Genomic DNA, 20,911 nt, shown 5'->3' on the forward strand with positions numbered 1-20,911 from the left:
TGGGTGTTACAGCCCAACCACACTGAGTCCATGCCCTGACTTAGCTCTCACGTGGCCCAGTGGGAGCTCAGACCTAGTCTTGTTTGTTCTTGTGCTGTCTTAAAGCTGAGGACCACAGAAGCCCACAGGGAAGGCCCTTGCTGGGGCCCAGGAGAAGCCTGTTCTAGACCTCATGGGGGGCTCACGGGGGCAGCTGGGAACCCCTGATGTGCTCCCCTGCCACTTGTCCCCACACGGCCTCCCGCCCCGTGTGTCTGTGTCCTTGCGTGACCTTCAGATGAGGTTGCCAGGCCCATCTTGATCCATTAGGACCTCATCTTAACCCATTACACCTGCAAGAACACTGTTTCCAGCCAGAAGCCATGTTGGGAGGCTCCAGGTGCACATGAACTTGTGGGGACACCGTTAAATTTGGTCTTGACTTCACTCAGCTGTTCCTGAAGATAAGCTGGCCCAGCGAGAGCCTTGTCACCTGTCTTGCCAAACAGCCTTCCCATCTTCAAACTGACACTACAACCACTCCCATTTTTCAGACAAGAAAATTGAGGCCCAGGAGGGGTGCAGAGAATTTTGCAAAGTCCCCTGGGATCAGCCTGCTGGAGCAGGCATGGTCTCTGCTCTGCAGCCCCAGCCTCCCTCTGCTGCGCCGTGGCCGCCAGCATCCCCATTACTCATCCTGGGGCTCCCCGGGGCCTGCTCACAAGTGCTGTTCGCTACCAGCTAAACCGCCTCATTTCTCCCCAGAACCATGTTTCTTCTGGACAGGGAAATATTTTCCCCCGTATGACTGAAAAGAAAGCTAAATCCCCAACAGGAGGTATTTACAGGAAGCTCGAGTCACCAGAATGATTTAAAAAGGACTCAAGAAAAAGGAAGGGAGGCGAGAGCCCCAGAGGGCGCCCCCGCTAAAGAAGCTAGAGGTAAGGGGGAGAGTTCAGGGACCCCTGGAGAAGGCAAAGGTGTGGGGGTGAGGCCAGCTGCCCTGGCTCCTTGCACCTGCGCCAGAGTCCTGGTCCAGAGGGTAATGGACGTATTGATTGGTCCATAACTTATCCGTGATTGGTGATGGGCCAAGGCACTCTCCTCTCACCCCTCTTCTCACCCGGAAATAAAAGCTTTGACCTTCAGGGCATGAATGCAGTGTGAGTGGATAAGCTGCTGAGAGATTGATCCTCTGTTGCAGATGACTGCCCCGCAGCATCGAGTCCACGGAGGGTGGGAGAGGGAAGGAGGGGTGGGAGCACCCAGCCCCAGCCACCGGTCTCATGGGAGAGCCCAGGCAGGCAGCCCTGCGCCTGCACACCAGGACCCCAGCGGGGCTGTTGGCACGCCTGGGACAAGAGCCCGAGCCAAGCGCCTGCCAGGCCTCTGCTGCCCCTCCCACGTAAGCTTGGGCAGATCCTGTGCCTCATGGCACTGCAGCTTCCCCATCTGCTGGAGGAGCAATGGTGACCTTGAAGAGTGGACGTGTGGTTTTGGTGCAGCCAACGCACGTGAGACATCTGGTACTTTGCAAGGCCTTGCTACCTGGTACCACTCTTATTACAAGTTAACTCTGGCTGTGAACTCTGCCCAGGGACCCAGAGCATGGAAAAGACCCTCACCCTGGCCCGCCATGAGTCACCTCCTGCCCAGTGAATCCTGTCTCTGTCGCCAGCTCTGGAGGCTGGGATACAGCCACCAATGCATGTCTCTGTGCTCCCGGGACTGGTATTCCTCGAGCAGGAAGTGAGTCACAGTGCTACACAGCAGCGGGTCCACCATCCATGTCCCCACCGGCCATGCCACCATCCTCTAGCTGCCTCTGCCACTCCCTGGAGGGACAACAGCCAGCTGTAGGGCCCTGGGTTGACCCTGCCGCCCAAACAGGCCCTCCGTGTCCATGTGCATTCATGTGCACACTCACCACATATACAAACATGTGTACTCATGCGTATGCTTATACACACACATATACACGTGTGCGAATGTTCACATATACATGTGTGTGCTTGTGTGTTCGGTGCACATACACATACATGTTCATATAACTCAGATACACATATATGTGCACACAAATTCACACACATACACATACATTTGGACATGTACATGCAGACACACATGCATGGTCACGCATACATGCATGTACACCCACACATGCTCACATATGTACTCATGCTCATATGTATGTGTACATACACACTCCTACACATACTGATACACAAACTCACGTGGACGCAAAGCCCCTTAGCATAATTTATAAGCCCTTCATTCTCTGGAAGCCCCAACTCTCACATTCATTCCCCAGTTCACACATTCATTCCAAGCCCAGAGACTCCTGGGAGACACCCCTGCCTCGGCTCCTGTGAGGCCGATCCTCCTGTCCCGTCTCATTCTCTGCCCCGAGAGCTGTAAGAAGCCAGCGGATTTGCCCCAGTCTGTGTCACTCCTCACTAGGGAAGCCAGGCAGCGAGCCCCAGTCCACCCCATCCAGACCCCCTCTGCCTACCATGTGGCCCCTCTCTGCACCCTCCGGCCCAGCAGGCCTGGTAGCTACAGCATCCTGGCTTTGTGTGGGAGGCACCTTCTGGCCCAAGAGTCACTGCCTCCCTGGGCGTACTCCTGTCTGCCTCTCTGTTAGCACGCGGCTTAGGAGTGCCCTCCCCGACCACTCTTGACATCCCTCAGCTGTTCCCCGCGCCCCCGGTGTGCCTGGGGTTGTCCCCAGGGCAGGCACCCATCGTAGCGCCAGGGGCTACAAAGGCATGCATGAGCCGAGTGGGAGGGAGCAAGTGAAGCAAGTGCATGCTCTGTATCAGAGCTCAGGACCTGGAGCCGGTGAGTGGGGGGTGAGGGACCAAGTGGGCAGGTGGGGATGCAGGTGCCCATGAGAACAGAAGCAGGTTCTTGGATGGGGCTAAGTGGTTTGGGTGCATTTGAGGCAGCTGCCCTCCCCCACTGCCTGGGTGGATCCACAGCCGTTCTCGGCTCTCTCCCTCGCTCCTCATCCATCGCTTTGACAATCTCACAGGGGCTGTTTCTGAACCACGTGCTTCATCCCTTGTCACCAGCCAAAAAGCCCTGTTTGGGGAATTTATTGTCCTTTCCAGGAACTGAGCGCCTTCCCGGAAGCCTTCCTTACCCTTCCCTTCCCTTCCCCAGGCTGGTCTGCCCACTGCCTAAACCACAGCCTTGAGGCCTGCCCTCTGCCTCCCACACCTGGGCCAGGCTGCAGGCTGAGCTCAGGGACCTAGGGTTTTCTTGGCCTCTGCCCCCTCTCAGTGTCGATGCCCCATGGAGAGCGCCGTGTCTCAGGCACACAGTGCTGGGGGCAGGAGCCCTGCTACCCCCAGCCGCCTCAGTGCCTGGACACGGTTGAGTGGTGGAGTCTGGCTGTGACCTACAAGGGAAAGGCGGCCCCAGAGGCAGCCCAGCCTCTGGTGACAGCCATCCAGGCCCAGCTCTGTGTTGGGGTTAAGACTTTGGCTTCCGCTGAGGCATGGTCTACCCTGGCTCTCTGGGTCCCTGTGGGGACTCTTTGTCTTTGCCTCTATGAGACTGGTGCATTTGGGGATGAGCACCCAGAGATGGCCGTGAGGGGCCTGCCTGTAGACACACGCAGCCCTGCCTGCAAACCCAGAACCCCCCACCCGGGCTCGTGTGCCACCTGGGTTAGAGTGCTCCTTGTGCGTCAGTTTTCTCATCTGTAGACTGGGGCCTTCTGCCGCCTGGGCTCAGAGAGCACAGAGCCAGCTGGGCCCTCAGACCCTGGGCAGAGGCCCTAGGAAGGAGGGAACTGACCAAGGACCACATCGAAAGCTGAGCCAGGGAGACAGGTGCGCGCCACTCACCGGACTCTCACGTCACTCTCTCTCTGGGTTTCTGACGCAAGAGAGGGGACACAGGAGCAGCCTGTCCCCCACATCCTGAACCCTGGAGCATGGAGCATCCCACCCTCCTCTACCGCCAAGCCAGCAGGGGAAGGCTGGGGCGGGGCTTCAGTCCTGGGAAGGAGAGGAGAGGACACAGGGGGAAGGACGGGGCCTGGGGCCAGGGAGTGGGGCTGGGCTTGCTGCTTCCCAGAAAGGGAATGAATTGGAAATGGGCTGTTGCCCTGCACAGCCATCAATCATGCCGGAGCCTTCTGCCAACATGCCAATCACACCGCCTGCAGGCTCCATGTCACACCCCACGTCGTCAGTCACCATTAGCCAGGCTCCACACCCCTTGGGCCAGAGAGGGCAAGTCGAGGCTGGCGTGCAGGAACTGACAGGTGCCAGGATAGGAAATGACAGGCCGGGGGCAGAGTTCAGGGAAACCCCTGGAAACAAAACTCCTGCTCTTCCTTCTGGTGGTACCTCCATGGCTCCCACCCCACACAGGAAACCCAGTCAGGGCCCAGAGGGACACGCTATACAGGATGTGCCCACAGGGCACTCAGAAGTCACAAGTCAGCATGGTAACAGACAGGCGCACACACCGGCAGGGGCTCGCTTCCGCTGGAAAGCCTTTCCAGGGGAAGGAGCATTGCATGGTGTGGCCTCAGTGTCTGGAAATGTGGCAAGGATGTGCAACAGTGTGCAGGGATGGACTACCGTATCGAAATAGCACATGCTGGGTGGCTTGCCACAGCGCAAACGTCCTGTCCCACACTTTCAGGAGACTGGGGTCCAAATCAAGGTGTGGGCAGGGCCATGTTTGCTCATTTCCTTGATTCTTCTGCAATCTGTGTTCTGCTGCTATCTCCAAGCCATCTTCTACATCTCCCCTGTGAGGACAATGGCGACAGGACCCTTCTCCCCAACCCATCTGTGACCTCGCTTTAACTGAATTATGTCTGCAAACACCTTGTTTCCAAATAGGGCTACATTCCCAGATGCCCAGGGCCTAGACTTTGCTATATTTTTGTGATGAACACAAACCATCCGCAATATAGGCCACAGTAGGAGCCCACAGTGCCCACCAAGAAGTGCAGTCCCACCTCCCTTGGGAAGAGCTGTCTTGAGGAGCTGAGGCTCTTGGAGAAGACCCAAGCATCCCCAGGAAACCTTGGTCCAGGGCAGAGACTCAAAAGAGGGTAGGGACCATGCATGAAACTCTTGGCCTATATTACAGACAAAATAAGCAAGTCAGGAGCTCTCCAGTGCATTGGGTGACTTGTCAGGAAATCTGACCTCAAATCCTTCCTCTGAGCCTCAGTTTCTCCATCGTTCAACAAGAGGAGATGGGTTAGCTCTCCAGCGCTAGAGAAGATGAGGGACTCTGGGGCCTGCAGGTGTCACAGCCATCACAGGCAGAGATGAGCCCAGGGTTGGCTTGCAGTCCAGAGCCTTCCCTGATGTGCAGTCTCAGCCAGTGCCTCCTGGGCTGGGGGCCAGAGACACAAGCACATCCCCCTGCAGCCCCATGGATGTGGTCCAGGTAAACCTGGGCATGCTCACTCACTGCACTTGTTTCCTGTGCTTGCGTCTCTCTCATTTTCCCCAGTGGTAACCTTCAGGCCTAAGCTGCTCTACACAGAGGAGCCTGTTAGATCATGAGACACAGCAGGACAGCTGACCTTTGAGGGCCAGGAGCAGAGTCCAGGGACTGTTGCTGTCTTCTTTGCAGCATCGGCAGGGCATGACACTACGGCGGTTCCCAGGTAACAGTAGTAAATGCAGCCCCCAGGATCAGAAAGGCCCCCACCCTCTCTCCACCTGCAGCTGGCCTCCTGTCCTTCTCCATGTGGGCAGCCTAGGCTGCTGTGTGCAAAAGCACCTGCCACCAGGGCATGAGGACAGGGACAGCATGGCCAAGGCAAAGCGGGCAGCCGGGACAGCTGCAGGCTGGGCCAGGCTGGGCTCAGTCCACCTGCCCACCCCAGGGGCTCTGCGGCAGCAAAGCCCCACCTCTGTGACGTGCTTCTTCCTGGGGTCGCATGCTCTGTGTGGTCTCGAAGACACTGGGATTGTGGAGAGGCAGGAAGACTAGTTCTTATCAAGATCACTTCCCGTTCTGCAACTCCGGGACTGACTCCGCTGGGCAGACCTCATCCCCCTCTGTGAAGTGGGGTCACCGGCAGCTCCTACCCCACCTCATTCCAGAGCAGCCTGACTCAGAGGTTCGTTTCCAAGGCACCACACCTGGCCTGGCTCGGAGTAGGGTTCACGTGGTCTCTGTGTGCCAGGCTCATAGTCAAGTCTGCTGCTCCCCAGTTGTCTTGTTGGCATTCTTTAGCATTGAACCCTAGCAAAGCCCAGCACAGAAGGGGTGGCAGGCCCCCCGGGGATCAGCCAGGAGACTGTGCCTCAGCATACCTAGGTGCCAACACAGCATCGGGCCCTACTGTGCACCTGCAAAACCACGGCCTTGTCCTCCCCACAAATGCAGTGTCCACTCGAGCAGTAGCTTTAAGAAGGGGAGCCTCCACTTTGGACAGGAATGGGCTTCTAGCCCTGTGCCTCCTGGGACTGATTGGCAGGAGATCTCCCAGCGGATCTAGAACCTGACTCTTGGGAAACCCTCCTGGCTCCAGGCAGTTAAGGCTGGAGCCAGATCACCTCTTAGGACAAGAAGGTGCCCTGGGGACTTCTTAGGAACTGTGTGGGGCAAAGAAGGGGGTGTGTCTTCCAAACCTCCCCACACCCCATCCCACAGCCAGGACAAGGGCTTGCACGAATTTTGCTTTTTGCTTTGGATTAAGGCAAGAATCATGTGACCTAAATGAACACATTGGTGTGAACAGTTGAATGACAGTAGCTTGGCTTCTGCTTGGCTCTGGAACACGTTCATGGCCCCAGAAGGAGTCCCCACATCCATTAAGCGGTCACTGCCCATTCCACCTTCTCCCAACCACCTGGCCGCCGCCAATCTGTCCCCGAAGTGCACGTGCTGCAGACATGCTGTCCACAGTGTGCGACCTTGGTTGAACTTGTTTGACAGCAGGAGGGCAACAGGCTGCCGTGAGAGCCCCTGTCTGGGTTTGGGGGTGGGGTATCCAGGCCGGCTGTGGCCCAGTCTGTCTCCGCCTGTTACCCCTCATGGCTCTCCCAGGCTTCTGTCCCTGCCCACTGGCTGTTGCAGACTCTTAGGGCAGCTGTTCCATGAAGTGAAGGGTTGAGATGGCTGGTGGCAGTGACCATAACACAACCCCAAGTCTTCCATGAATGTGGGAGGAGAGAGATGTGGCTTCTGAAAGTGACAGAGCGACCTGTGGATCCAAGGGGCGGGGCGGGGCGCTGGAAACTATTTTATTTTTTAAAGATTCACTTATTTGTGCAAAAGGCAAATAGAGCTTCGCAACTCCCAGTGCGCTCCCTCGATGGCTGCAGGCAGAAGCTAAGAGCCAGGAGTTTCTCCGACTCTCCCACGTGCGGACAGTGGTCCAAGCTCTTGAGCCATCTTTCTCTGTTTTCCAAGATGCCTTATCAGGGAACTGGATCAGAAGTGGAGCATCCAGTACTCAAATAAGCACTCATATGGGACGTGGGTGTCCCAAGCAGTGGTTTAATGCCCTGTGCCACAACACCAGCCCCCTTATACTCTTTATAATATGGAAGGAACAAAACCAGGAGGGTTTCCTGCTGTGCCAGGGATAGGGACAGGCAAGCTGGGTGGGGCAGGAGCTGTGTCCAACGTCCAATGGGCAGACAGAGCCTGCCTCTCTCCACCTGGGCTTGGGTGACCCCCAGGGTGGGACAGGGTATGGCAGCGGCAGGTACATGTAGTTTGTGTGCATGCATGCATGTGTGTGTGTGCCCTGACTTAGTTGCTCGGAACCACAGCTGCGGGAAGGGCTGCAGAGCCACAGTTATTATTTATGATAAAGCGCAGAAGCGCCTGCCAGGGATTGAGACGGGCTGAACACTGTGCATGGGATGGACGGCAAATTGAACTCCAATTTTCTGCTCTGCAGTCTTCGTTACACGCCACAAAGCGCCGGTACAGTGGGGTCAGCCGCCTGATGGATGCGTGCGCCTGCTCAGCAGCCCCATTGCTCAGCCTCCCTGTGCCTGGCTCCGCTACAACTGCTAGCTTTGCCTCCTCTCGTCCCACCTCCCCCACTTCCCCCACCAACAAAAGGTGGAGGCCAGGGGTGTCAGGACTCAACCCACCCTGCTTTCTGTAAGCTCAGAGGAGGAAAAGGGACAGGCAGGATCAAGACTCCTCGCCAAGGGGGAGTAAAGGAGAAAATCCACGGAGCTTGGGACTTGGCCCACCCACACAGCCTTTCCTCTCTTGGCCCTCCTTCCTGGGTCCAGCTGCCCCACTCCAGGCAAGAGGGGGTGGAGTGGGGAAGAGGCCCCTAAACTTAGGTGCAAGGCTCTGCCCTAGCATGGAAGTGCAGCCCAGCAGGGAGCCTGTGAAGACACCTGTTGACACCAGTGGTTTGAAAGAAGAGCCACCTCCCCCGTCCCACTGCTCCCACTCTCTCATCCAGCTCCACGGACCATCTTCTTCTGCTCGGTAGGACCCTCCTCCTAGGCTAGGCAAGAGGAGGCAAAGGGGTCACCCCTGCTAATGGTGCCAGCCACGGCCTGGATTACTGACCCAGTACCATGGTTGGCCAAGACAGTGGACCTTGGAGACCACTCCTCAGGCTGTGGTGTCTCAGAAGCATCCTTGGGCCTCTGGGTCCTGTGAGAGACCCCTGTCATCCTTTCCAGAGTGTCCAGGCCCTAGGTTTGAGGTGCGGTACCATGAATTCACCTGCCAGGAGCACCAGCAGCTGGGAGGATGGCAGGTGCCAGGTGGGGACACGTCCAGGCCAGGCCACACAGCTGACGCCAGAGTTTGCCTTTGCCCCAGGTTTGTCATTCCTTTCTCAGGTTCCAGCTGTAAAACCAAAGCATTGCTTCCAGTGGGTCGTCCTGAGAGGGGACAGAGGACTCGGTCGGTTAGCTGCTGGGGCGGAGTGGCAGGAGTTGGCAGGAATTTTATTTTTATTCTCACCACTTTTATAGTACAAATGAATCTGAATATGCTAAACTGATAATAGCACCGTTAGGCAAAGACATTCTGATCAATGGTATATGTTTAATCTTTGAGCCCTCCAACTGCAACAGGGAAGGACTCCCTGCCCCTGTTAATTGCAAAATAAACCCCGGGGAAATGAGAACCATCTTTTTTCCATGCAAGGCTTGGTATTGTTTATGTGCGCACTTCAGGAGGAGACCCCGGCTGCTGGGGAAGGTTCGCAGGGGCAGCCTCGAGCATGCTGAAGGGGTCAGCACAGCCGCTTTGTGTGGGCTCTTCCCTGCACCGGGCACTGCCCAAGCACGGGCCTGAATGGTGGGCAGCCACCGCTGTTGTTCCATTTCTCAGACGAGGAGACATAGGTGCTCCTGGGTGACGTAGGCGGGGAGTGGCAGAACTCACTGAATTTGCACTCACGTGGTCCTATTCCAGGGCCCAGTGAAGTCATCACTCACACTCGGATCTTACCGCATCCCAGCGTGAAAGGAATTAACAGCAGGGTTCCTGACTTAGTCAACACTCAAGAAGGGTGCGAGTGACTGAGTTCCATAGCACGTTTGCTTGTCCTCTTCTGCAGTCACATGGATTTGGACCATGCTGGATGCCTGGGCAGGGCTGGGGGATGGAGAGGTGGGGTGGGTGCTCCGCAGTGAGGGGAGGGGCAGTGAGGGATCCCCAGAGCTGGGAAGGCTGGGATGCCTATACTGTCCCAGCTTCCCAGGGGAAGGGAATGCTTGGGCAGAGGTCCTGGGGCCTGGGACTGGCAGACAGGATGTGTCTGGGGGGAGATCGGCTGTGGTCCAGCCAGGAAGGACTTGCCCTCCAGGCTCCCTCCTAGGAAGGATGAATGAAGACTCCAAGAGGCATTGGGTCAGTGTCCCCCGGTGGCCAGTGATGAGTCCCTCTAGCCCGAGCAGCTCCAGCCAGTTGCAGTCTCTGCATCTGAGCTCATGGTGCCTGCACATGCTCTCAGGGTACTCTCTACGACGACCCAAGGAGACGGTCCTTGCCCCCTGGTGGCTTCAGCTGCTCCCTGTGGGTCCTGCACTCCTAGCTTATGGAGACAATGCTACCATCTGCATGGGTCTCTCTCATCTCTCCTGGCCTTCCAAGGACACCAGCTGTGTCTGCTGCAGTAAAAACTCATCGCACCAAGTTGCATCCTCAGTGACCGGTTTCTGAGCCATCCAGAGGTTCCGAGGAGGTCCTCATTTTTGAGGGGACATCATCCAAAGGGCACCAATTAGTCCTGTCTGGACATGGCCTTCTTGTCGTGTACTTCCCCCATGTCTCATGACCCCAACTGTGCCCTAGGTTCTGTGCCCAGTGCCAGGGCTCCTGGAAGACAGAAGGCACAAGGACCCAGCCCACCTGACTGCTGTGGGATGCATTCCTCTTTTCTCTGTGCCTTTATACCTGCCTGTCTTCTGTTGGGCCAAGCCTGCAGAAGGCCGGGATGGTGGTGGTGATGGTGGTGGTGGTGGTGGGCTCAGGGCACACACATGCTCCCTTCCTCAGGCCTGGCCCCCCTCACCATCACTCTCTTGATTCCCCAGGGCCACGTGGAGGCTCACTCACAGTGGCTGCCCTCATGGCCAGCCCCCCCTAATCAGATTAGACGTGTATTCAAACAAATTGGTGATCCGTTCTGTGAGACGCCTTTGAACATGCTTTTCTGAGCGAGAAATCTGTTTTAGCAGCAGCAGCTGTGGAGGCCGCCGCATAATTGACTGTTGCACCTCCAGGGGCCCCACCCCCAACCCGACATCAGAAGGGGCCTGGCTCCTGAAGGTCACTGGCAGGGATTAGATTAAGGAGGGCGAGAGGCTCCCTTGCTGGCTAATGAAGCACTTGGCATGCAGGCAGCACCGGGCGAGCTGGGCCAGGCATCTGCCAGGAGACGGGAGGCAGGGGAGATGCATAAATTAGCATCTCATTTGTGGAAGCCGCCTTGAGGAGAGGGGCAGGAGGAAGGGGGCTAGAGGGCAGGAGGCTCGCTAGGGAGGGAGGAGGAGAGAGAGAGGAGTAGGCAGGCCAGGCTCCCTCCAGGATAAGAGGGAGAAGGTCCAGGTGGGCTTCCTGGCTCCTATGTGGGTGGCACCTGCTAAGCTGGCTGTCATCTGTGTCTGTGTGTGTCCCAATCCTGAATGTTTCTCCTGGAAGGTGGGGCCATAGAGGAACCTGGCCACCTCTGTCTGAGCCTGCGGTGCTGTATTGCCAAGTCCCCTCCGCAGACAGCTTTCCAGGCTTAGGGCCATCCCCCACCCGAATTTGGTCCGGAGGAGCCCACAGGTGCCACAGACACAGTGGGACAGATCCACAGAGAAGCCAGCAGACCCTCATGAAGCCGGGACTGTCTCCAGCCTGAGCACTCACAGCCCCCCGGGCAGGTCAGTGGCCAGCAGTGGCCTCAAGAGAGCCGAGTGGAGAAGATTCCAGAGGTTGGGAGCTCCTAGACAGGTGGTCCTGAAATACAGGAAGCAGGTGCAGGATCCTAGTGGTGCCTGCGCCCCTTCCCCATCTCCTTGCCCCTAGGATTGCCTGGCACCAAGGGGCAGCTCTTCACATCTTCTAGCAGCCTCTGGGGTGGGGGATCCCATCTGACTTATAAATCAGGCTGGCAGTAGGAGACAATGGGATATCAACCCACCCATTGTCTCCCACTGGGACCTGCAAGCCAGCCCCCTGAGAGTGGTGGTCCCTTGGAGCTTTCCAGCTGAATAGAGCTATGGGGTGGGGTCTTCTGCCCTAGACACCCCCACACCTCTAGCTTCTGCTTCCTTTTTCCTGTTCCTCCCCCCATCCTGACACCTATGCCTTTGACTTGTGTCTTCGGATCGTCTCCCCACAGACGTTGGCCCATCCCTCTGAGCCCTGCACCCCCTGCTCACCCTCCTCCCAGCTGCCCCCTGCCCTTCCCCGCCTGCCTCTCGTTTTAGCTCTGGATCTGCAGGCTAAGGAGGGGGATGCTCTGTGGCCTCTGCTTGGGACAGACCCTCAGGAGGGGCCCCCTGAGCACCGGGAATGTCCCCCAAGCCCGTTCCCACCGCCCTGGCCAGCGCTCTCGCTTGAGGCCCATGCCTGCAGTGCTACAGCTCAGGGCATGAATGGGCACATGGCCTCAGGGAGTCCTAGGTCAGCAACACAGAGACCTGGGCGCCGTTCAGCCCAGTTCATGTATGCGTGGCAGGGTCTCGCAGAGAGCCACCTGCGTGTCCATTTTTGCACCTTGCAACCATGGAAATGCTAACATTGCTTAACTGAGATGAGGGGCATGCAGTGCTCTGTAGCTAGAGGGCTCTATGAATAGTGTGGAGGAGAGGCCTGACGTGGAGGTTAGTGAGGGGGCGTGCCCTGAACCTCCACTCCCAACGCTCCAGGGCCTGGCCCGCTCAGGGGTGTGGCCAGCCAGATGTTGGGAGCACAGACTAAGTGGAGCACTTGTTGGGAGGCCTTGGGGATCCATCCAAGAGAAAGCAGGGGGTGCTGGGAGGGTGTAGGAGACATGGAGGGGAGAAGTTTGGGAGTCCAGAATTGCAGCCCCTTGCAGAACCTTCCAGAGCCCTCCAGAGAAGGCCTTTCAGTTGGCAGCACTGTTCTTAGATGCTCCCGAGGGAGCTGCTGAAAGGGAGATCTGGCGAGGCTTCTGAGCCAGGCAGGGACGTGGTACAGGCTCAGTAGCCCTGGCAGGGCTGGTGCACGTCGCTTGGTCAATTAGACAGCTGGCAGAGGCCTTCACCTTCACCCTCCACTCCCTGACTGGTCTTCCCAGCAGGCAAGTTCCCAGGGATGGGCTGATGGGAAGTCAGCTCCTCTCCCCTCCCCATTCAGGGAGGCACAAGGAGCTTGGCTGCAACAGGGAGAAAGGTGACTTTATTCTGCCTGGTGGGGAGAAGTTCAAGTTCAGAGTTTAGCCTGGAGGCCAGAATCAGGCTGACAATGGGGGGCATTCAGGGGGCACAACAAGGGGGAGATGGCAATCAGTGACCCTTGACCTGTGAGGGGAAATGTGAACCTCCTGGAAGCAACTTGGTTTTTCATTTTATTTGAAAGGCAAAGTATCGTTGCAGTTCTGACTTCAGTGACCAATTCCTATCTGGGGCCCACACAATAAAGTTAGCTCAGGGACGGTCCTTGCTGTCTAATGGCTCTAGTCACCACTTAAGACACCCATATGCCACATGGGCATCCCAGCTGCTCCACCAAAGGCTTCTCACTTTGACCTGGGGCATCCCTGGTTGGTGTGGAGATTCGGTGAGTGAACCGCTAGATGGAAGATCTTTCTTTGTCATGCTTTTTCTGTTTGTCTCTGTCTTTGAAATAAAATAAAAAAAAAAAACAAATAAAAATATTAAATAAAAGCAATACAGAGGTATAGAATGAAAAGATGGTCCCCACCCCGCCCCCTCCGGCCCAGAGCTCCCAACTACCCACAGTCCCTAAGACAGCCACAGAGTCAGCTCTTGCGTCATCTTGTAGAAAGAGCCTCTACCCACAGACACAGGGGATCTACACACTTATGGGAAATGTGCTTGATGAAAACACAATGTCTGGATTTCAAAATATTTTCACCAAAATAAATAAATCTTTCTCTTCCACTTTACGTGAATTTTCTCAAGTCCCCTCGTACCGTTCTATGCTTGAGGAAAAACTGAAAACTTCAGCACAAAAGGTGACAGGTTGCACTTCCCTTCCGTGTCTTGCTCTTGTCGCTGCACAGCTGCACTCAGCAATTTTCCTAAAGCTGTCTGTGTCGTGGGGCGGGGTGCATCTGTGTCCCCCGGAGATGCAGGGACCCTGTGACAGGTGTTCCGGTGGTTTCCAAGGTTTGGCTGTTACAAGTCCTGCAACCCTGAAATGCTCCTGTCTGGCACGGGTCCCCGAGTGCCTGAGGATGGTTAGTTCCTTGAAGAGACAGAGGACTGGCGAGTATGCCAAATTGCTCTCTAGATGGTGTGTAAACTCTAGCTCCACCAAGCTACGTGCGTGCATCCCAGCTGCTTGGCAGGCAGGCCACCCTAATTATCACACTCTGCATCTTGGCCGATGCGATAGGGAACAAAAAAAGAATAACACACCACAAAACCGGTGTCTTATTGAGTTTCCGCTTGCCTTTCTCTTATCTTGAGGCTGAGCGTGGCTGCGTGCGTTCCAGCATCATTTGTAAATCTTTTCTGTGAACTGTTCATATCCTCTGCCCCAATCTTCTGTTGGTTTGCTAATCTTTCTCTTATTGATCTGGGGAAACGTTTCGTACAGCAGGGAAATGAGCTTTTTGCGAACCGTGATAAGAGGTGCCAATGCGTGCCCCCCCAGTTTGTCCTCTGTAGCTTCGTGTTGATGGGTTGTTGGCTTTTCCGTGCAGAAGCTGGAGAGAGTGTCCTGACCTCCAGGTTTTGTGTACTTAGAAAGCATTTGGCAAGGACTTGGCTTTGCCAGGATTGCATATTTTTAAACCTCAGTGACTTCTTTTTTCTAGCTCTTTCAGGATTTCATTTTTCATGTTTAAAACATTGATCCAGCCAGCATTTATTTTGAGGCAAAGCGTAAGGAAGAGATTCAACTCTATTTTTTAATCCCCAAATGGCTCTGCCACCATTCCAAAACTGTTTGTTGAATAATTGATCTTTTCCTCATTGATTTGAAATTCTACTTCCATCACATAATAAATATCCCCATATGTCTTTAGATCTATTTCCAGACTTCTAGATGATTCCTTCATCCGCCTGTTCCTACAAGAACACATTGTTTTAGCTGTTGTAGCTTTAGAATATACTTCAGTGTCTATGCTAGTCTCTTATTGGCCATTCTTTTCCAGAATTCTCTTGGCTGTTCTTTCATGATCATTGGTTTTTTTTATGTGCACTTCAAAGCTACTCTGTTTAGTTTTTAAAAAAAAAAAAAACTTCTGGGTGTATTTATTTTGGAAATGAAGACAAGTTTAAGAAAATTGTTCCTTCTAGCCACAATTCTACATTCTCAGGTGTCCCATCCTACTGAGAGGGCATGTAACAGGGCTGCACCATCCAGCACTGCTGGTTCCTGTTTGCTGGTTAATCTGCCCATCTACACATATGATCAGCGGCAGTAAAACTGACGTCTGCATAGCATGTATCAGAATCTGCTGCCAACACGTTAGTATGTAACCTCCATGACATTTGTGTTCTGTTTGCGCTTCGAGAAGCTGAAGTGGTGAAGGTAAGCCACTTTCCCACGGCCAGTGACTTCTGTTACCCTGTGCACCTGTCATACAAACATCCATTCCTGGATGTAAACACACTTAGACCCACAGATGTGCATACTTAAACACACGGGTGTGCACACAGGCACACAGTGGCACTCACGGTACACACAGACATGCACGGACACACTGGCACTCACGGTACACATGTGGACATGCATACAGACACATGTTCAGGGTTATGTCCATCTGCATCTCCCCCCCCCCCCCCGCCCTGGGGTTCCTGACTGCCATCCTGCCTCAGCTGTCACTGCATCTGAGGGCAGGGACATGTGGGAGGAAGTGGCTTGGTCTCTCCCATGCCACCCTGCGAGGTGACATGAGATAACAGGTGCAGAGCGCCCTGCTCAGGGTCACATCCCCTCTCCCTTCCTTCCCTCCTCCCCAGTATCGATGTCTCCCACAACCTCTGGAAGAAACTCATCCAAGGGGAAGCCACCGGGCTCCAGGCTGGCATCTGGGGAACCTGGGGAATGGCCTGGCCTGTGCAGTCCAGGGAGCCGGTTACCCATGAGTCAGGCGCAGGGCTGGGGAGGTCTGGGTGCAGAGTGTGTGTGTGCATACATGTGTGTGTGCACACGCCCACTGATCTGCCTGCTGTGACTCTGCGTCAGCCCCACATCCAAGAAAGAGATTTAATCACTCGGGGGCTGGGAATGTTATTGTTTCAAAACAAACGAGCGATGACAGCTCAGAACAGAGGGTTTTTAACAATGCCATGCAGAGGGCTCTTGAAAGCCATTAGAGAATCTGAATGTGCCTTTGAAGGGGGAGCCAGCCTGGTGGTTAAGCTGAGGGCTGGGCTGGCTGGGCTGGCTGCTCTCAGGGGGCGGCCTGTTGCTTTCCTTGGCAAATGGGTGCCCACCAACCCCGTCCCTTCCCCTGGTCCCACTGCGGAAGGTGAGCTGGGAGCCCTCAAGGGAAGGAGGGACCTTGGGATGAAGGTTAGTCCCTAGTGCGTGCCCCGAAGGAGGGGCGCTCCTTTTTCTCTGCTGGTAAGGCAGGATTCTTGACATGACAGTGGTTAAGAGCAATGGCAAGACAAGCGCATGCAAGTGGCCAGAGGATCACAAGCAAATACCAGCAAACCTCAGACCAGAAAGAACCGACACTGGCTCTCAGAGCTCCCAGCAGCCTCAGGTGGCAGCCACTGGTGAGGCTTAGGAGCAGGGTTAAAGGGGTGTTGAAGGAAGGCCCCCCAAATCATCCCACAAGTTATGCGGCTTGGGAGATGGATGCCTCGGGGGTGGAGGTGGGGTACGCAGTGGGAGGGTGCTTTGGTGCCTTGTCAGTAGGCTGGATTCTGAGAGTACATGGTCACGTGTTTGGAGTTGTGAACACCTGCTTGGACCCCAGCAACATCTGCAAATCAGTGCCAAATCAGTGCCAGTCCCGTCTGAAGATGGGGGTGCCCCAGACTTGAGGGATCTATGGGAGAAAGGAAGTCTAGGCTCCTGGACTCCATACCTTCTCCCCCCATGATCCCAGAGCTCAACCTAGGGTATCGAGGGGTCCCTGGTCACGCAGCCCCAGCCGGCTGACCTGCCAGCCATGGTGTCTTGGGGAAATCCCTATCTATCTATCAGTCAGCACACCCCCCTAGCCCTGGCCCTTATCATCTCCCTTCTTTGACTTCTTCCCAGTCTTAAACCAAAAGGCAGTCCATGGGGAAGTTAGCTCCCTGGCCAAGGAGTGCCTGGCACTTTGACCATGGCCCTCTCATTCTTGTTTATGACAGTTGAGGCAACTCTTCTTCACCACCCATAGAGACACGGAGTCTCAGGAAAGGTGCCATGTGTCCACACCCATGTGAACATGAACGGGTCTGTAGACACTGGGATCCCCACCGTGGGCCTGGTAGTGCAGGATATTCACTGCCTGCCCTACCAGCAGCTTCATGTCTGTCTTTGAGCCTGTCCACACTGCTGAGAGCAGTATGATTAATGGAGGGTTCGTGGACTGGATCTAGCCATCTGGGGTCTGAGTTCCCAGCTGCCACTGGACTCCACTGTGGATGTCTTCAAAGGGTTCCTTGCGCCTTGGGGAGCAGAACATGGGGACCTTGCCTCCTTGTTTACTTATTAAATTACATGGTTTTTGGCTGAGGCACAAAAAGGTGCCATCCACAAGGGTAAGAAATGGACAGGGATGTCGAGGGGTAAGAGAGAGAAGGTGCCAGAATGTAAGCATGGCAGCAGAGGCAGGAGTCTGGTGTAGGCTGGGAGGAGGGCCGCAGAGCTCTGGTTGGTGGGCAGCTCTTGGCTTCATTCTGACCCAAGCTCCCCCTGGCCTTGGGCAGTGGACCTGGCTGCACCTGCCCTGTCTGTCTGGGGTACCAAACTGACCACTGCCTGTAGGTGGGCCAACTGTAACCAACAGCTTTGTACCCCTCCTATCTCCTGCAGATGATGTGCCCCCATATTTCAAGACAGAGCCAGTGAGGACGCAGGTGCACCTGGAGGGGAATCGCCTGGTACTTACGTGCATGGCTGAGGGCAGCTGGCCGCTGGAGTTCAAGTGGCTGCACAACAACAGGGAGCTGACCAAGTTCTCCCTGGAGTACAGGCAAGTCACACCCCTCCTTGTTCTGGCTGCTGGGGCCACTGCCCTGCCTGATGGAGTCCTGGTGTGTGTGTGTGTGTGTGTGTGTGTGTGTGTGTGTGTGTGTGTGTGGCGGGGGGGGGGGGGGGGAGACAAGGACTCAGGCTCCCACTCCAGTGCTCTTGAGATGCCCTTGTTCTGCACAAGGTTCCCAGGAGCTGGGCAAAAGCACCACCCAGACACTGGCTCAAATGACAGTGGACAGGCCACAGGTGAAGGCTGGGAGCAGGGTGGCCCACTATCTCCCAGCAACTGGAGCCTCTTCCTCACCTACTCTCCAGAAGTCTCTGGGCCCAGTGGAGGGGTCAGGCACATGGCACCCTGGGGTGCATAAGGGAGGGTCATCTTCTCTTTGGGGGTCAATTTAGCCAGGGCTTCTTTTTGCTCTGTGGGGATACCCAGATGCCAGAGCACTAAGTCCAGCCAGCTTTGCCCTCCCCAGGTCACGGCCACTGCCAACCAGGGAGGCAGAGGAAGGAGAGAGCCCCGTCACTCCCTCCTTCCCTGCCTCCTTCCCTCCCCTCTTATCCTCCCATCTCTGCCTATTTTATTGGCTCCCGGCCCTGTGGCTGGTGATTAATCCCTGGGCCTGTTGTGCATAATCGGTTTTGTTGGGGAAACAAGATTGTCTTGCCCTGGGGATGTTGATACCAATCTGCCGCCAGGGACCAAGGGAATGCAAATGAGAGGAGGGGCATTTAATTGCTGCAGGATTTGTCCTTCCTGGGAGCACCACTCCTTTCCTTTAGGAAACAGAATTTGGAAGGGGGGTGAGGATAACCCCCACCCCCCCCCCAAGACTCTGGACCACACTGGCTGGTGTGATGTGGTCACATTGTCCTCCTGGAGCAGGTGCGGGCAGGGAGACCAAAGGGGCCACCCTGAGCTCAGCTGGCGACCCGGAACCCTTGCTGATGGCCACCTGCCCCGATGCCGACTGGGGAAGCAGTTTACAGAGTCTGTGAAGTGCCCCTATGTCCCCTTGAACCGTGGTCATGCCTGAATGGGCATCAGGAGCAGATGGATGGCGTCCCAGTGCTGCCTGCCCTTGACGCCTGGCAAGACCCAGGAAGGGAGAGCCACTCCTTGGCACCCTGTACTGCCAGGGTATGGGATGGGCAAGACACAGGGGCAGAGTCTGGCCCCACAGCAGGCTCACAGGGGCCCAGTGCAGCCTTTGGACACTGCTGACTCTGGCTCCTGGGGGCATCTAGGTCAAGATCAGGATCCAGCCGTTGACTGTGGTGATAATAATAAAGTTGTACACCATGTGTGCTGTGTAGTGAGGGCACTCAGCGTTGCCGGCAACCCCGTGGGGGTGGGAAGGAATCAGTTCTCTTCGCTCCTTTGCACAGGTATGCAAACTTATACTTAGAAACCCCAACGATTGGCCAGACTGGCAACACGTATCTGCTCCAGGGCCAGCCGCCACTGGCACCTCACCCAGGCAGCTCAGCCATGGCCTCCTCTGCACACAGACCTCATTCTCTTGTGGCCAGTGAAGCAGAGGTACAGATATGGCCGACCCCACAGGCACCTGACTTCCCCAGAGATTGACTCTTCTGGGAAGTCTCCCTTAGAAAGTCCCCGGGAAGGATTTGGATTGGCCCAGCTCAGGTCATCCCTGACCAATCCCAGATGAGTATCCACCAGAAGCACCCTGATTGGCCAAACTGGCATTAGGTGTCTACTCCAGAGCCAACCTGTACCCCACAGTCACATGATAAAGCAGAAGGGCTAACATTGTTACCAGAAGAAGGCAGAAGGTGGGTGGCTGGAGAGAAACCATTGTGTCCACTGTTGCCTGTCCCTGTCCCCACGGAGGTCTGGTCTAAGGCACTTTGGCCTTCTCTCCCTCCGTTCCTGTATTTTAATTTTTAAGCCTTTCCAACTATTAGCAGAATTTGTATGTTTCAGTATGCTACACTAGATAGTACACTTTAGTATACATTGGTATACCCATACATTTGGCCATCCCCGTTGTTATCATTTTGTTTGTTTCACTTTCGTTTACTCTTCCCATGGGTGTAGATTATCCAGGTGCTATTTTTGTTGAAGCTAAGTAGTGTTTGTTCAGACATCATATGCCTTTATTCCTTAAGAACAGAACCACACATTTGCCCGCAGAACCACAGCCGTTTCCACACATAGAATTCTTTGCTTTAAAAATACATATATATATTTGAAATGCAGTTACAGAGAGAGGGGCGGGGAGAGAGAGAAAGAGATATCTTCTAACCACTGGTTCACTCCTCAAACAGCCACAATACCCAGGGCCAGGTGCCACAACAGCTTCTAGGTCTCCCATGTTGGATTCAGAGGCCCAAGGTCTTGGGCCATCTTCCACTGCTTTCCCAGGCCATTAGCCAGGAGCTGGATCTGAAGTTGAGCAGCTGAGACTAGAACCAGTGCCCATATGGGATGCCAGTGGCGCAGGCAGCAGCTTTCCCTATCAAGCCAGAGCTGGGCCCCAACACTTGGAATGCCAGCGTTGATGCCACACTGCTACCTAGGACATAGTCGATATTCAGAGCTCCCCACTAGTCTCCATGGAGATGTATCCGGCCCAGTGTTTGGCTGGACACAGCATCCAACACCATTACACTTCATTGCCATGACCCAGTTTCTACTCTCGCAGCCTAGAACCCTTTCTCGTTGAGTCCCCCTACTTCCGGCGTGGGCATTTGTGAGCCATCCACTTCTGCAGAAGTTCCCTCCTGGAGAGATCTCCATTTGTGTGAGCCTTGCCTGGCTCTGTTATCACCCTGGCAGGGCCAAGGAGAGTAGCTGGCATGCTGTTAAAAAGAGCTCCTACTTCCTGCCCTGGCTAAGATCCTTCAGCACCAGTGTGAACTCACGGATGGCGTTTCTGCTCCATATGTTCTCTGTGCACACCGTCACTTGTTTCAATGGTCATGAACCCAGGTGTGGCCAATGTTTGCTCCTTCGAGCTGACCCCTAGGGTCCTCTAGATGCATCCCTGTTGGTTTTAAGCATTCCTTGGCTTTGGCGCCACAGAATGTCCCGAGTTCACCTTTTTAAATAAATGCAAACTGGATATTGCTTTATGAAGGAGTGTGGCCGGCACCGAGGACTTACTGTCTCTAACTCCAGGCCTTGAATAGGGTG

At 55.3% G+C, this 20,911-nt stretch overlaps 1 protein-coding gene across 2 annotated transcripts in view; it reads left to right on the forward strand.

Moving 5' to 3' along the window:
• SDK2 (sidekick cell adhesion molecule 2) overlaps positions 1-20,911 on the forward strand; it is a 212,975-nt gene that overhangs the window by 81,795 nt on the left and 110,269 nt on the right. For both annotated transcript variants that reach the window (XM_058676262.1, XM_058676263.1), the window contains exon 2: positions 17,587-17,746. In XM_058676262.1, the coding sequence (XP_058532245.1) occupies positions 17,587-17,746 (160 nt within the window). The remainder of the gene's footprint in view (positions 1-17,586; positions 17,747-20,911) is intronic.

Source organism: Ochotona princeps, chromosome 17, assembly GCF_030435755.1.
Source record: "Ochotona princeps isolate mOchPri1 chromosome 17, mOchPri1.hap1, whole genome shotgun sequence".
In the NCBI taxonomy this organism is placed as follows: Eukaryota; Metazoa; Chordata; class Mammalia; order Lagomorpha; family Ochotonidae; genus Ochotona; species Ochotona princeps.